Source organism: Galeopterus variegatus, unplaced genomic scaffold (genome assembly GCF_000696425.1).
Source record: "Galeopterus variegatus unplaced genomic scaffold, G_variegatus-3.0.2 Scaffold724, whole genome shotgun sequence".
Lineage (NCBI taxonomy): Eukaryota > Metazoa > Chordata > Mammalia > Dermoptera > Cynocephalidae > Galeopterus > Galeopterus variegatus.
The window spans coordinates 498,191-514,762 of NW_007726835.1; the positions used below are offsets into that span (position 1 = coordinate 498,191).

Below are 16,572 nucleotides of genomic sequence, written 5' to 3' on the forward strand. Positions count from 1 at the left end.
TATATATATATATATATTTTATTTTTTATTTTTTTGGCAGCTGGCTGGTATGGGGATTCAAATCTGTGTGCTCTAACCTATTGAGCTAACTGGCCAACCAGATATTTTTGATTGTCACCTCTATGCTGGGGATACCTAAATGGACAAGAAAGAAGAGACCACTGTCCCTTTGGAGGTGGCTGCCTAGCAGGAAAAACAGATGTTATGTATGGGTGGAGGAATGAACACTGGGCTGGGAGTTGGGAGACCTGGATTCGGGTCCTGGCACTGATCCCAGGGAGCCATATGGCAGTCTGGGCTTCAGTTTATGTGCTATAAAATGAATGTGTTGAGATGGATAACCTCTTCACTAATTGATTCCTCACCTAGTGTGAATTTCCCACTTGCTGAACAGCTTCTCACACAGCACTGAATTTGCTCCACATCCAATTCGGGGATGGGTGTTTTATTTATAAAATGGATCTCACACGTCACCAACCAGGCCTCAACAGATTGTGACATTCTGTAACAGAAACTTGAAGGATCCTTCTAGATGGGCCTACTTATAAAGTGATATCGGTAGGAGGAAAGGTTGCTTGCGAGAAAGATGTCTTAAAGGTAGTGATTCCACACAGGCTCATCTTAAATATCTGAGTTTCTATTTTCAAATGGTTATTGATTGGAACAAGTACCTTGCCAACTGCTGCTGACTCTTGAGGGGCAAAGACGCAAAAGCCGGACACTAAGAAAAATGAAATTGCCTGAAATAGGTGTGACCCACAGGCTTAAGGCTTGAAAGAAATTTAATTGAGTCAAAAGATAAGCCAGGCTGTGATTTTAAATAGAATAGAGAATACCCACCCTCAGAGGCTGTGTGTTGCATCCTCCGCTTCCTGATACTCGTCACCGTCAACTCAGTCAATTTTGACTTCGGAAGTAGTGGGAGTCTCATAACGTGTTTCAGTAGAATGATGGATAAAATCAGTTTTTAAAAAACATAATTAGCATACACCCTTTTTCCCTATTAACCTTGCTTAGCCTAGCTCATAGAATTATCTGCAGGGCAGTCTTACATCTCTTGCTGTCCCTTCCCTGCCCAAAGGCAGAGGGGAGCTTCCTGCCCCAGGACAAACCCCTTCTCCTGGACTATCCATCCCCTCAGCCTCCTCAAAGACCACTGCATTCATCACTCAGTCCCTTTCACCCCCCGTGTCCCAGTCTCTCCCTCACACTGGCTTTCCAGCATAGGTAAAAACATGTTCAAGCGTCTTGCATTTTATACCAACCCGCCAACAAGCAAACTAGCTAATGAATGAACACGATCTCTCTTTACTGTTCTCTCCCTTTTCTGACTCTTCCACCACCTCTGTGGAAGCCAGTGGACACTCTGAAGTTCTTTTTTTTTTGTCTTTCTTTTGTCTTTTTCCGTGTCTGGCAACGGATCGCAACCCTCAGTGTTGCCCCCGTACCGGACCGGGGACCGGCAACGGGATTGCAACCCTCGGCGTTGCCCCCGCGCCTCGCTCAGCCAGTGAGCAGGAACCGGTCTGTATGTGGGATCCGAACCCTCAGGCGGGAGCGCCGCCGCGCTTCCCAAGCGGCGCACTTATCCAGTGCGCCACGGGGCCGGCCCACTCTGAAGTTCTTACATACCTTGATCTCTTACTGTATTTGCTCTTTTTGTCTCTTTCTCCTTCCTGACACTCTCTCCTCCCTTGGTTGCCTTGATGCTGTTCTGACTTTGCCTTCTCAGTCTTTATGGACTTCTCTTTCTCTGCTTTTCATCTTAAACTATTATTTTCTTATTTTGAAGTTTGTACTCTTCTTTGATAATCTCATTCATACCCATGATTTAATGATCACTTGTGTGCTGATAACACCTAAATCAAGATGCATACACATCTTCAGGAAGGAAGGATTGTGTAAACAAATGAATACCACCCACCACAAATGTGTCTCCGCAGACTTCTCTCTGGAGCCCCTGACTCATATTCACTGCCCGAGACACCTCCAGTGTGTTGTCCCTCAGGCAACACATGCATCCTATTTATTCTGTCTCTTTGCTGTTTTTTGAATCTGACACCCACCCCCTGCCACCTTTCCCCCTCCACCAATGCTTTAGTTTGGTCTGCATTGACTTAGGGAGGATGAAGGCAACTACCTTCCAAGGCTCACACCGCCCGCGGTCTAGCGCTCCACAAACCATTCTCTAAATCGTGACTTGTTTGATTTTCTAAAATGCCAACTTGGTGATGTCACCCACCTGCTTTGAATCTCCCAGAGGCCCCTCATAGTCTTCAGCAAAAATCTGGGCCTCCACCATTCAGTCCCAGCTCATCTGGCCTCCTCTCTTTCACTTCTCTGAATGGGCACTGCCCTCTAGCCTGATGGAATATGGTGGGTCACCAGAACCCACACAGCTGAACCTCCCCTCCATGCCTATGGACTTCTGACTCCTCTTCTGGACCCACCTTTTCCCCCAGTTCACCCGGCTAAGTCCTAATTGGCCAATAAGGTTCAATGAGTGCTTTCTTCCCCGGGAAGCCTTCTCTGAGTTGGCTGCCCTTTCCTGTGCATATGTCATCTACGTAAGCTCTACCCTAACACTTGTCACATTCTGTTAAAGTGATTGGTTAACTTTATTTGCCTCTCCAGTTAATGGTGAAAACCTAAGAAATAGAATTATGTCCTTTATTTCTATATTCCTACAGCCTACAGAAGCATGAGGCACATAATAGTAATTCAATAAACTATTACTGAATGAATAAGTGGTGGTGGACAGATGGCTGCCTGTAGCTCCAGGTTGATACTTCATTATCTCAGTCAACTCAATGGAAAGCATCCTTCATTCCCAGTAGTTCAAGCATGAGTCTGGGTGCATGCTTCTTGGAATGTCTCTGGACATGTGCTGACTGCTGAATTAATCACCATGGCCAGGGAGATGCAAGACTGTTACTATCCAGGTCTAAATTTTGCGCCCATTCTTAGAGCAAGGGATGGGGTTGGTCCCACACATGATATATAAACAGAGAGGGCAGGGAAGTTCATCAGAGGAAAGATGATGATTTATTGCCAGAAGCCAGAGGGTAGGATACTGGGCAGGCAGAAATAGCAGATATTCATTATAAGTGTGTGCAAATAACTGAGGTATTGGGGAGATCTAGGGCTACAGTCTGCTCTCCTGGGCTGGGTGGGGCAGGTAGGATGTCTGCACTTTCAACTCTCAACACTTGTTTTTGCATTCTAGGCTCCAACCATACTGAACTTTGTAGAACCCACTGATGATGCTATGAATGTGCTAGGCCTTCCTTTGCCTCTTAGCCATTACCATACCCATCCTTCTGCCAGAACACATTTTTTCTTGCACTCCTTTCCCTCTGTCTAGTATAATGTACTCTGATCCTTCAGTTCTCAGCTGAGACAGCTCTTCTGCTGGGAAGCCTTCTCAGACTTGGTTTGCCGCCTTTGCTGTGTGTTCCATCTGCTTCTTACTGTCATACTCTCCTAGCACTTATCATTGGGATTACCTGTTACCTTGTTTGGGTCCCCATTAGGCAGTAAACTCCAAGAAGATAAGGAACAAATTCACCTCGTTTTCTTAATGTGGCCTGAAATTAACACCTAAAACGATGTTTGGCATATAGTAGGCACCTGATGAACACACAATGAATGAAGTATTCAGTTTCCTGCCCATTCTTGATTATTAAATAGGAGCACAACTGTTTTGGGTTCCTTTCATATAGTTTTGGGGCTTAGTAGCTTTATTAGAGGAGCTACAGAGAATCAGCTCATATGGGAGAAAAATCTTTTTATGATAACAGATTAATAGATTAATATTTTTGTCTAAAATGTTTGTTGAATGAAGGAAATAATTTTTTTCATTCTCCCAGGAGAATACTCCAGTCAGACTCATTTAGTGACATCATTTATTCAATGAAGGACATCTGGACCAACACTGTGACATGTCATCATAGTGTCATAATGTCACAGGGCATATCAAGTATTGCACACGTAGTGTAAAAGAGAATATTCTTAGCAGGCTCATACAGAAACTATATCACAGAAACAATGTCAGGAAGGGCAGTAAGTGTTGACTCAGAATGCAAAAATCTACAACATTCATTTATGGGATGCTCCCAGAAAATAACAGATTGGCCATCTCTCTAGTGATAACTGTGAATATTTATGCTTAGAAGAGAAAATTCTTCATCATCTTGTCGTGCCCTTCACTGTCCTTCAGAAGCTGAAGTTTGGACTTTATTTTTTGACATCAGAAGTGGTTCCTTTGGAGATTGCCCTGATGTGCTAAATTCAGCATGAGGACAGTACTCCTGGGGAGTTTTGCTATATCTGCAGTCACCTATTCCCAACTGAGAGAACAAGGGATGTGAGTGCCACTAAAACACATGTATGCTTTCACATTGTGCACACACGTGGACTATTTCTGTACATGGAAGAGTGGGCAGAGGAGTAGAACCTGCAAAGTGGTATGAACCTTTACTGGCTGAAAAATGGGGTGAGTAGAATATATATAAATTAATCTTTAAGTTCTTATTTTATGATTAAATTATCTATCTGTCTGCCCATATATCTATCTAAGCTGTCTATTATTAACCTATGTACACTGACTGACAACTTTGAAAGTTGTGATCATTGTATTCACATGAAATGGATTTTTATTTATTTATTTATTTGTCCTTTTTGAGACCGGCTGCACCGTGCTCAGCCAGTGAGCGCTCTGAGTGCACCGACCATCCTTATATAGGATCTGAACCCGCGGCAGGAACGCTGCTGCGCTCCCAGCGCCGCACTCTCCCGAGTGCGCCACAGGCTCGGCCCTGAAATGGATTTTTAAATAATTGCACTTTTGTGTTAAATATGGTACATGGTTATTATTAAGCAGTATGTTTTTCTGAACAAAAGCATTGGACTAGAAGTTCTGTGATGGATTTTCATCCACTTAATGACTGATAATAACACACTGCATGAGTTTGATGAAATCTTTCACCCTTTCTGGTCTTGCTTTTCTTGCTTCTGAAATGGCCAAACTCTCTACTAAAGCCACTGGGTAATGAAAATAATGAGCCAAGGATAGGCATCTCTGGGGAAGAAGACAAGCTATGAGTTCAATGGATTGTTATGATGAGAGAGAGGGCAGAATAAAAATTAAAAACAATAACCTCAGGCTATATTATAAGCCAATAATAAAGAACAGCTAAAGATAAAAGTTTAAGTATAAACTGCTGTAATAAAAGCTAAATAAGGGGCCGGCCCGGTGGCACACTGCTACAGTGCGCCGCTTGGGAGTGCAGCGGTGCTCCCGCCGAGGGTTCGGATCCCACATACAGACCAGTTCCCGCTCACTGGCTGAGCGAGGTGCAGGTGCAACACTGAGGGTTGCGATCCGTTGCCGGACATGAAAAAAGACAAAAAGGAAAAAAAAAAAAAAAAGCTAAATAAGAACACATTCCCCGAACAGCCTAGAAAGTAGCTCTTTTGCTATGCTCTTTTAAATAACATTGACAACCACTTATGGAACACCTACTATGTGCAGGCACTGTGCTAAGTGCTTTTTCTAGATCATACATTAATTTATTCATCAAATATTAATTGAGTACCTATTACGTGCCACGAACAGTGCATTATCTCATTTATTTTACGACAAACTTTGTGAAGATACCTATTATCATACACTCATTTCACAAATGGGGACACTTAGCCTAATGGGTTAAGTAACTAGCTTGAAGTCTCACAGCTAATCAGTGGAGGCATTGGGACGCAAATCCAATTCTGACTGTGAAGCCTGAGCTCTGAACCACTATACTCTACCCTACTCATTGCTTTGTATATAGTTTAGCTTGTCACACTTTCAGTAGGATATAAGAAACCTGGAAGAGAGAAAGGCAAAGGTTTATTGAAAACCCACTCCTCATTTAAACAGGTGCTTCCTTTGGTGTTTTTCCCTATCATTTCATTCCATATCATTCTGTTTATCATTTCATTTCATCCACATCGCAGCCCTGTGAGGTACTTTTTATGTTTACTTTGTATGTTTCACTTTATAGATGAGGAAAGCGGGGCTCATAGAGATTGGGTGATTTTTCCAAAGGCACATGGCTAGGAAGTGGTATAGTTAAAACTAAATCCAGGTTTCAATTCCTATTTTCTTTTCCCTTGGCCTTTGCTATTCCCACAAATGATTAAGGAAGAAATTTTATAAGGAAATATACAGAGTTGGGACTATATAACCTGGAGAGCAGGCCGCTGTGTGGCATCATGGCTGTTTCCCCTGTTCAGACAGTTGTAGTGAAAGTCTGAGTCTCTTATGTGTCATTCATCAGGAGGAACATCTTGATGTGAAAATATTGGGGCATGTTTCCATAAGGAGCCTGAGGGCCTACCTTCCCTGAAGAGCAAACACTACCTGTCCCAGGTAAACTGAGAGAGTCACTGGACTCCTGGGTACCCTGTAGAGTCTTGTATAATAGAGGATTTTTATCCAGCAGTAGAGAGCTTGAACTGCTATGGGTCTGTAGATGAGACAGCCAAATGTGAGCAAAGGCCTTGGCTTGAGTCTCGCTGGCTTAGACACTGCTTCACCTGCAGGGATGGATACTTTCCAGAGATTCTTTCCAGCTCATTGGCTCTGTGTCTGAATGTCTGTTCTTCTTCAGCATGTGTCTCTCAAACCTTTCCACCAAGTGGCAGGGAATGACTTCTGGGGTGCAGTGTGTATGTGTGAATGTGTGTATGTGTGTGTGCATGTGTGTGCATATGTGTATCTATCCCACTGCAAATATGAAATTTCTTGGAAGTCTCATGCTTCATCTTAAAAATTAAAGTAAGTTTGAATTTCACTCCATAATATTTGTGATTGTTTTAAATGCTATTTACAATTGCTTGTAAAAGAACACTGTTGCTTATTCTGTGGGATGCTGCATTGACGCTGAGGTTGCAAGTGCTGCAGGATGAGAAGCATTGGGCTGCACTTTCTTAAAGTTTCTAATTCTAACGTTCTCACCATACTTCATTCTTTTTCTCCTGTGTAGTCATGTGACACAGTTTCTCTATTTCCCCCTGATCTCGTGGCTCCATGGGAGCACTGGATTAAGTGTCAAGGAGGAGCTGTGGATTTCACAGCAGTAATGGATAATCAATTAATCCTTTACTAATGACGTGCAGAATATTTCCTAGGCACTTTACATTATTTCCAGGGAAATAATAACATTTAACATTTTTGAACATTTACAATACGCCAAGTACTTTGTACGTTTTAAATCTAATTTTACCTTTATAATAACTTTTTGAAGTAGGAGGTTCATTTATTATCCCTATTTTACAAATGAAGAAAAAGAGACCAAGTTTACACAGCAAGCAGGGAGCTAGGATTCATACCCAGACAGCCTTCCTCCAAGACCACCAACTTGTACTGCTCCTCTGGAGAATTTACATCCTACTGATTTGCAGCTCAGGAAACACTTCAAGAATATTACAGTCCTTTATTTCATTTAGCGGCTGTCAGAGTCACTTCTGCCTGTTGGAGCTTGATGTGGAGTCAGAAGTCACAGCAGTGTCTATCTGCCACCCCACTCACCCTGATTCAGGGAGAGTGAAAAAATAGGAGGGGTAAAGAGAGGAGAAGGTGGGGCCACCTCTGCCAGACCAGGGCTGGTAAGGAAGCATGGAGTCATTCTTCTTGAATGATATTCTGCTTCTCTAGCTCTTGGCAGCAGAAGTGAATGCGGGAGGGCAGGTTTGCAGGCAGCCAGCTAGGTGGCATTTAAAGGAGTCCTTTGTCAGGGCTCATCCACAGGTTCCTTGGTCTTGTAGGAAAACTGCATTGTGCCCAAACCTTTACTTCTAAGACTGTGGCAAGGGTAACAGTCCCAGGATTGGCGCTGGTAGCTTATAGTACCTGTGTCAGGGTAATTGTCTCTGGCGCAGCACACCTCCTAATAACTGGAACTGCTGATTGGCACGGGATGCTCTGCATCTTGCCTGCCACCCAGCTCACCTGAAGGAAGGAGTCAAAGCCTTGGTGGCCAGTCATGGGCTCAGGCCATGAGTGCCATATCTCTCAGACTGGCTTCAAGTGACGGCTTTGCTGGAGTCAAGAAGCTGCTCCGCACTAAACCTTCAGCCCTTGACTCATTCTTGGAGTCAGAGATCTGGGCTGCTGCTGACTAGAAAGAGTCACTAGATGCACTGTGGTGCATCAGATGGTGTTGGAAGTGCAGGTGTGGACATTATCCACATTATCATGTGCTACTCTACCAAAACTTAACCCTCATAGTGACCCTGATAATCTCAGTATTGTTATTCCTATTTTAGAGAAAAAGACACTGAGCCTCAGAGAGGCTGAGTAATAGAGCCAGCCCATGGCAGAGCCAGCAGCCAACACTCCAAAGGTGGTGCTCTCCTGGCCAGAGCAGACTGCCTGAGGGCTTTCTGGATTTCCACCCCTTGGTGTCTCCTCCGTGTTCGCTGTGGGGGTTGGGATGCTTTCTCATGTGAGTGAACCTGGCTCAGCCCACGACCAGGCAAAGGCTTTCTGGATTTCCACCCCTTGGTGTCTCCTCCGTGTTTGCTGTGGGGGTTGGGATGCTTTCTCATGTGAGTGAACCTGGCTCAGCCCACGACCAGGCAAACAGAAGCACCAGCCCCTGACTGGGTTCTGAGCAAATAGGCCGGGTCAGGTCTGTCTCAGACGGAGATTGCTGGGCTGTACTTTGCCCTAGTGAATCATGGAGGCTGAGCAATTGCAGAGGTAACTAACTGGATGCAGATCTGGAGGTCAGGTAAGTTTCAGTAGATGTGGCACCTGGACTTTGGCAGTTTGCAGGAGGAGAGGAGGTACTCGTGGGCCGGGCCCCTAGAGCAGCCTGCAGGAAGGTGGAAGCCGTCAGAGCAGGTGCGTGGGAATGCTGCACCCTTCTTCCCCTCCTTTGAGCTGTGCTTGCCGTGCTGTCAGATTAGGAAAGGAGCTATCGCCCTTACTGAGGCCAGGGTAGGCTGTTTATGTGAATGTGTGACTGTGACTTGTTGTTGCAGGTGGGATTTCTTCATTTTGGGAATTTTAGGCGGTTTTCATTTGGTGTCCTTCATTATAACTTGAGGTCTAACTTACTGGAGTTGATGTCTGTTGGCACCAATGATGTGATTTCAGTTCAGAGACTGGGTATTGTGCCTTTGCAGCTGGGGAAGGGCTGCCTAGTGAAAATATCTGGGGACAAGGTGAAAGTGGCTTTCTTGTTCCACGTACTTGTGTCCAAATGGTATTGAGTTGCGTGGGCCTCCAGGAAAGGCCCACATACCTTTTCACTGTGCCTGGGGTATTTGGCCCTTCCTGGGATTTGTTGGCAAAGGCTTCCATCTCATCTGGCTTTCCCAAGGAAAAGGGCAGACATGGGAAGGAAGTGACAGGGGAAGGAGGGCACAAGTTCTCCTGAGGTGTGACTGACTCTGAGGTGGAAGATACCTGCATGCCTTGCTCTTCCTGCTCATTCTGCTGCCTCTCAGCTCTCAGTTCATAGCCATGGACCCTGCTCCATGGTGTCTGGGCAGAGTGACATCTTGGTTTCAACATATACCCTTTGACCTTTTGTTTTGATATAAATTCTTATATGAGGCTAGGAGATTCAGCAGTGGGAGCAAGTTATGTGATTTGATCAGACTCTTGCAACCTAACACAATTCCTAAAGGAGAGAAAAGGTGGGGGCTGACCGGTGCTCCTGACACAAGAGAATTCCTGAGCAGAGGTAAGGGCTGAGGTGTGCTTTCTCTTTGCAGGTCCTCCTCTGTGATATGGGCAGAGGCACTTGGAAGGTAATCAGTCCCTGGAGCTTTTTCCCATTTGAGGAATACATAGAGAAAATTAGTTTGATGCTAGGGAGCCTTCCAGGATTGAAAATCTCCAGCCAGGAAGAATCCTGAGTTACGGCTCTCCAGTTTCTCATGTCAGCAATCCCAAACTTGCATCTCATTGGCTCCCCCGGAGGAGGGGCAGGTATGGCCATATTATAGGGCCTAGTTCTTCTAGGAGGTTAATAGGAGGATTCAGAAAAGGTATCTCCTGAAGAGGACAATTTAAACTTCTTTTTATTTAGGAAATGTCTCCAGCTGCTCACATTGCCCTAATCTTTATCTCTGGTAACACTAACTACTATTTATTGACCAGTTGCTATGTGCCAGGTAGCGTGTTAAGGCACTTTCTGTTTGTTACCTCTAACTCTGACAATAACCTTGTAAGGTAGTTATTATGGTCCCCATTTTTTTTTTTTCCTTTTTTTGTCTTTTTTCGTGACCGGCAACGGATAGCAACACTCAGTGTCGCGCCCGTACTGGACCGGGACCGGCAACGGGATCGCAACCCTCGGTGTCGCTCCCGCACCTCGCTCAGCCAGTGAGCGGCCGGTCTGTATGTGGGATCCGAACCCTCGGCGGGAGCGCCGCCGCACTACTGCACCTATTCCTGTTATCTGTTTCCCATGCGTTCCTTCCAATCTGTTGATATTACAAATGTACTGCACCTATTCCTGTTATCTGTTTCCCATGCGTTCCTTCCAATCTGTTGATATTACAAATGTACTGCACCTATTCCTGTTATCTGTTTCCCATGCGTTCCTTCCAATCTGTTGATATTACAAATGTACTGCACCTATTCCTGTTATCTGTTTCCCATGCGTTCCTTCCAATCTGTTGATATTACAAATGTACTGCACCTATTCCTGTTATCTGTTTCCCATGCGTTCCTTCCAATCTGTTGATATTACAAATGTACTGCACCTATTCCTGTTATCTGTTTCCCATGCGTTCCTTCCAATCTGTTGATATTACAAATGTACTGCACCTATTCCTGTTATCTGTTTCCCATGCGTTCCTTCCAATCTGTTGATATTACAAATGTACTGCACCTATTCCTGTTATCTGTTTCCCATGCGTTCCTTCCAATCTGTTGATATTACAAATGTACTGCACCTATTCCTGTTATCTGTTTCCCATGCGTTCCTTCCAATCTGTTGATATTACAAATGTACTGCACCTATTCCTGTTATCTGTTTCCCATGCGTTCCTTCCAATCTGTTGATATTACAAATGTATTTACCTGCCTACAAATTTAGGGTGGAAATTATGACAATTATTGTAAAGACTTTTGCCTCTATGAAATACTGAAACATTATTTAATTGATAAAAATACTAACAACACGACGTTCCTTTCCTCAATCATTTTGGATCGTTGAATTCTCAAAGGGAGGTACGTTAAGGGCAAAGGCAATAAAAGTAATTAGACTTAAGACAGTCCAACTTGACTTTTCAACTTCTGTGTAATAAGCGAGGGAATTGCAATGACATGTTGGGTTCTTTCACAGTCATCCCAGGAAGGGGTTTTCTCAGATAGGACAGGGTTTTCCAAGATAACATCTCCTTGTATTGTTGGATGTGTGTGTTTGGGGAACAAGAGTTTAACTATATAACACCAAGATCCAGGGTTCGATCCACGTGCCAGCCAGCCACCCTCCCCCCACCCCCAAAAAAGAGTTTTACTGCAAAAATAAAAGAGTTATAAATACTGTTTTTTTAAAAAAGACTTTTTGATTAAAAAAGAAAGAGTTTTGCTACAATCCTTGTTATGTAATAAAGGCCATACTCCTGTTCTGATTCTGGATTTTGTATTTATAGGATTTGAATTAACCGTGGCTTTCAAGCAGATTCTAGATGGGGGTTGCAATTTTGTCCTCTGCAGTTGTTTGGTTTGTCAAGTCCTCCATTGGTTTCTCTCCTTACCACACTCATCCTTGCACTGGCCTTTTGTGATATTTTAGGCCAAACTACGAGGATCTGTATCAGGGCTATCACTCTCCAGTACTGAGGGAAGACTGTGCTTATGGAAGTTATTACTATCACGGACACCCACAGTGGCTTCAGGAAGAAAGAGGTATGGAACAATCTCTGAGAAGCTGTTGGGATTTGGAAATGGTGCAGCTGGTCAGACAGGCAGGGCAGCGACCCAAGGAGCCAGGGGCAGAGACTCACCATGGGCATTCTTTCTTGGCCAGATGAGACCACAGCTGAGACACTACTCCCAGATGTCTTGAGGGGAAGAGATGGAAGGGACTTGTTTTCCTTTGGGTGTGTAGATGATGGTACTGAAACTATCATCATGTTACTAGTATGATGGATAGTGTGCACTTCATCCACACTTTTCTTCCTCCTACTCCTCCTTAATAGCCAAGATTATAGTCTCTGCCCAAGTAACAGTGAAGTCAGTTCTTAAGGGCATGGAGTACCTGCTGGGCTATAATATGGGTCTGACCATCACTTCATGCTGAGGGTAGATATGCAGCCACTGGAGCTTTATACTCTGTACTAACAGGTGTGGAGTGTGTGCTAAGCTAATGGCAACCTGCTAGCAAAGGGAAATTCATTTCTGTGTTGAACACACACACACATTATACAACTGGTCCCCACCATTGTACGGTTGTATAGAGCCATGCTAACTTGTTCAGAGAGGACCAAAGGTGTCTCATGGGCTTTCATTGTTAGCTCTCACCCATCAATTTAATTCAATTTGGCAAACATGTTTTTATACCTACTGTGCCCCAGTAACTCAGCTTCACAACTCACTAGTGTCTTTCTGATAGAGCTTTCAGAAGCAGGAAGCAGCCTGTCCTAATTTTGTTTTCTCTGAGGGTGCAGGGCCAAGGCAGGGGAGTCCTTATATCTGGCATGAAGATTATCGACATCAAAAGTACCTCAACGAACATCATCATGGAAACCAGAATAGTCCATTTGGAACAAACAGTGAGACCCAGTTCCAGTAAGTGTGAACGGAGACGCCAGTTCGACATGATTCAGTGAAACTCAGACTGTTAGGCAAATCTTAGGGCATCTGCTGCTGGGCTCTCATGTCCAGAAGCCCATCTGCTTTTGTTCTAGCCACAGGGATATGAGAGCAGCCCAGCATGGCCTGGGCCAGCTGTTAACATGAACCCTGAGAGAAGAGATCCTTGTCTCTGAGAGGCTGTTCCCAAACCTAGGCCAGTCCGAGTCCTGTCAGGTTGCTTGAGGTCTGTCCTAAAGGAGGGTCTAATTCTATGTTGCCCTCAAAACAGATGTGGCCTTGCAAAAGTTCCTGTGTAATTTCTTTTTTTTTCTTTACTCTGGTGGCTGGCCAGTATGGGGAACTGAACATTTGACCTTGGTGTTATAAGGCCACACTCTAGCCAACTGAGCTAACCGGCCAGCCTGCAAAAGTTCTCACGATTGGGTCCTGCCTGGGGCTGGGCATTTCTCCTCAGCCCACTCCTGGTTGTGAGAATGGGATTCCACCCTGGGATATGGAAGAGCAGGGAGGAGACTTTTGCCCAAGCATCTGTCCTGGTGCCCTTGGCCCTGGAACTCACCAACCCCAGTGCTCTGATTTAAGCCATTCCAGGACACCAAGCTGCAGAGACCAGCCCTTGTTCGCAGAGTCTGAGGCCACTTCCAGTACCTGCACTATGCAACCCAAGCACTCCTATTTTTCTGGGATTAATAAATTGAGGTGGCAGATGGGAGGAAAATGCTTTCCCCTGTGGCAGTCAGGCTGGCCTGACACCTGCCCACGCTTGGAAGAGGGTGGCCTCCGGCAGAGAGCACTGTGGCCTTGCTGGCTTGCCCAGGACTTCCCTCACTGCTCCTGTCACTTTGCTGCAGGTCTAACAGTCAGAACCCTTATAAAGACAGTCCTGCTTCCAACTCTGGACAGGAAAGGCCCAGGGAGCTGTTTCCAGAGAGTCTGCTAATGCGGGCCCAGAAGAACAAGGTAACCCGAAGTGACGTGGGGGCTGGAGCCTGGGGCTGTGCGTCACAACTGGCACTGTCAGTAGTGACAGGGCAAGGCCCTGGGGGATGTAAGTTTCCAGTGGCCAGCCTCCCCTCTTGGCAGAGCCTCCACTCACGCCTCCTCCTTCCACCCCTTACTGCTTCACTCTTACAGCTCTGAGGTCTGATCTGGCCCTTTTGCCTTTTTGTCAAATTGGCAGGATCAGGACATGTCACCCAAGTCACTCCAAGGTGCTGGGAAAGCAAAAAGGCTGCCATCCGGTGTTAGGTCAGGGTCCCCAGGCGACTAGTGATTGGTTTACCCAGGATGTGGGAAGTTGCTAAAATCTTTTAATTCAGGTTTGAAAAGCAGGGCTTCAAACCTTTCCTGACTTTTTCATCTTTCTCCTCTAAAATTTTACTGTATGTACCAACTGGGCCACAAAATGGAGCTCTTAATTTTTTAAATAAACTTTTTATTTTGGATTAATTTTAGATTTATGGAAAAGTTGCAAAGATACTACAGAGATGAGCTCTTAATTTTTGACAGTCTTGCATTAATTTTGTCTCCCTGATTAGATTTGTATGATTTTTGAGGGCAGTTTCTTCTATATACCTACTGCTTAATATGGCAGAGAACATATCATTATAACTAATAGAAACAAGACAATAACAGCAGCCACACACATGTGTATAGCACTTCACAGTTTACAAAGGGCTGTCGAATTCATTGTTTAACTCATACGCTCCTGGCAAGTAAGATCTATGCATTTCTTTTACACCTGTATTCTAAGGGAAAGTATAGCATCTGGAGCATAATAGGTGCTCATTAAATAGTTGGTGAATGAATACAGGAGGAAGTACTTGAGGTAGACCGGGACGATATGATTATTTATATCACAGAAGAGAGTACTGAGCTCAGAGAGCCCAAGTCACTTGTCCAAGGCCACAGCAGCTGTGTATTGAACAAAGCTGAGATTTGAATTCAAGTCCCCCTGACCCCAGGGCCTGCTCTCTTTCCACTGAGCCACAGCGCATTCTTTGGAAAACAGCTGTCAACTCAATGATCCTGTCTTCTCCTTTCAGCACATTGGCTTTCACTGTGTTTATTGGAAAGTTTGAATTTTGTTTCTTTGGAGGAACACTTGAGAGGACCAGCTCTCTGAAACTGCTTCCTATGTGTTGTCATTGTTTTAAATTTCCAGCTGTCTTTGGCCAGTGAATCCAGCCTTCTCCAGCAGCATGAGTCTGGTCTCAGCTCCAGCAGCTATGAGCTCAGTCAGTACATGGCAGATGCCCCTGAGTGTTATGATCCCATGGCATCAGCAGCGTGGAGTCCGGGTCAGGCTGGTGGGTACTAATGTGATCACAGGAGTTGGTTGAGTCTGATGATGAAAGCCTGGGTGGCAGGTCTCTTGGAAAATCACCCTCACCCTGTATTTCCAAGAATGGCTCATTGTCCACCTTATGTATTTATGTAGGTCTCCTGAGTGGAGAGGCCAACTTTGGCTCGATTGCTCAACTTTTCTCTTGTAATGGAAATTGCATCCTAGCTGATTCTTGGAAGGGAACACTGCCCCTAGCCATTGTCAGGCTGGGAGAGGAGGCGCTCAGCTGTGCATTTAAGTAACAGGAGAAGAAAGTGAAGACCAGAGAGAACTAGGCAAAGCAAAAGTGGGACACGAAGCATAATTTCTTTGTCTGTATGTAGGAGACTTGTCATGAATATGGAGGCTACGAGAGCCAGAGACTCCCTGGCCTCTCACGAGCACTGAGAGTCTGGGCTGGGCACATCGTCACTTGGACTGAATCATCAAATTCTTATATTATATTCAGCCATATTTTCAGAGGCTTAAATCTGACTTGGAGCATAAACTTCTTTTACTTATGTAGCCCACCCAGAATCTTATCTTGGTCCCAGGTGGAATTTGGACAGAAATCTGTCTGTGGCATATTTCTAAACTAAAGAAAAGTGGTGGAAGTAATGCTAACAATGTCCATCTTTGTCTTTTGGTCAGAGGATGTCTCCGCAGCTGGTCCCAAAGCACCCATGAAGTTCTACGTCCCTCACGTGTCTGTGAGTTTTGGGCCAGGCGGTCAGCTGGTGTGTGTATGTCCCAGCTCTCCCATCGAGGGGCAAATAGCCCTAATTGAACTGCACAGCATGGAGGTAAACACAATTCTGTGTCCTTGCAATGACAGAACACTGCTCACCCAACCACTCTTAACATACTTCTCTTCCCTTTGCCCGAGCCTGATGGGTTGGGGATACATGAATGGGTGGGGCTCTTCTCTGAAAGCAGTGGTGCTAGGGTTATGTTTTTCCTGAGTTGCCAGTAGCTCATCTTTAGCAACAAGATAATTCACTTTTGTTCTTCTGCTTTCTTCACAAGGCACTGAGCCACATCTTAGGACCCTGAGATCTGATACTGTACTTAACTGAAAGGGGCATTGGGTGGACATAGTCTTTTTTTTTTTTTTTTTCCTGTCCTTTTCGTGACCGATAAGGGGATCGCAATCCTTGGTGTGGTGTCGCCCGCACTGCGCTCAGCCAGTGAGCGCACCGGCCAGTCCTGTATAGGATCCGAACCTGCGGCGGGAGTGTCGCTGCGCTCCCAGCGCTGTCGCCCGCACTGCACTCAGCCAGTGAGCGCACCGGCCAGTCCTGTATAGGATCCGAACCTGCGGCGGGAGTGTCGCTGCGCTCCCAGCGCTGCAATCTCCTGAGTGCGCCACGGGGCCGGCACGGGTGGACATAGTCTTGAAGACCAAATCTGATTTTTTTTTTTT

At 45.2% G+C, this 16,572-nt stretch overlaps 1 protein-coding gene across 1 annotated transcript in view; it reads left to right on the forward strand.

Moving 5' to 3' along the window:
- The first annotated feature begins 8,791 nt into the window (after nucleotides 1–8,791).
- The window catches only part of SEC16B (SEC16 homolog B (S. cerevisiae)), a 42,198-nt gene continuing 34,417 nt past the window's right edge, over nucleotides 8,792–16,572 (forward strand). The window contains exons 1-7 of the mRNA XM_008571820.1: nucleotides 8,792–8,890; nucleotides 9,031–9,254; nucleotides 11,802–11,914; nucleotides 12,676–12,796; nucleotides 13,675–13,783; nucleotides 14,988–15,132; nucleotides 15,801–15,952. Of these exons, the coding sequence (XP_008570042.1) occupies nucleotides 8,792–8,890; nucleotides 9,031–9,254; nucleotides 11,802–11,914; nucleotides 12,676–12,796; nucleotides 13,675–13,783; nucleotides 14,988–15,132; nucleotides 15,801–15,952 (963 nt within the window). The remainder of the gene's footprint in view (nucleotides 8,891–9,030; nucleotides 9,255–11,801; nucleotides 11,915–12,675; nucleotides 12,797–13,674; nucleotides 13,784–14,987; nucleotides 15,133–15,800; nucleotides 15,953–16,572) is intronic.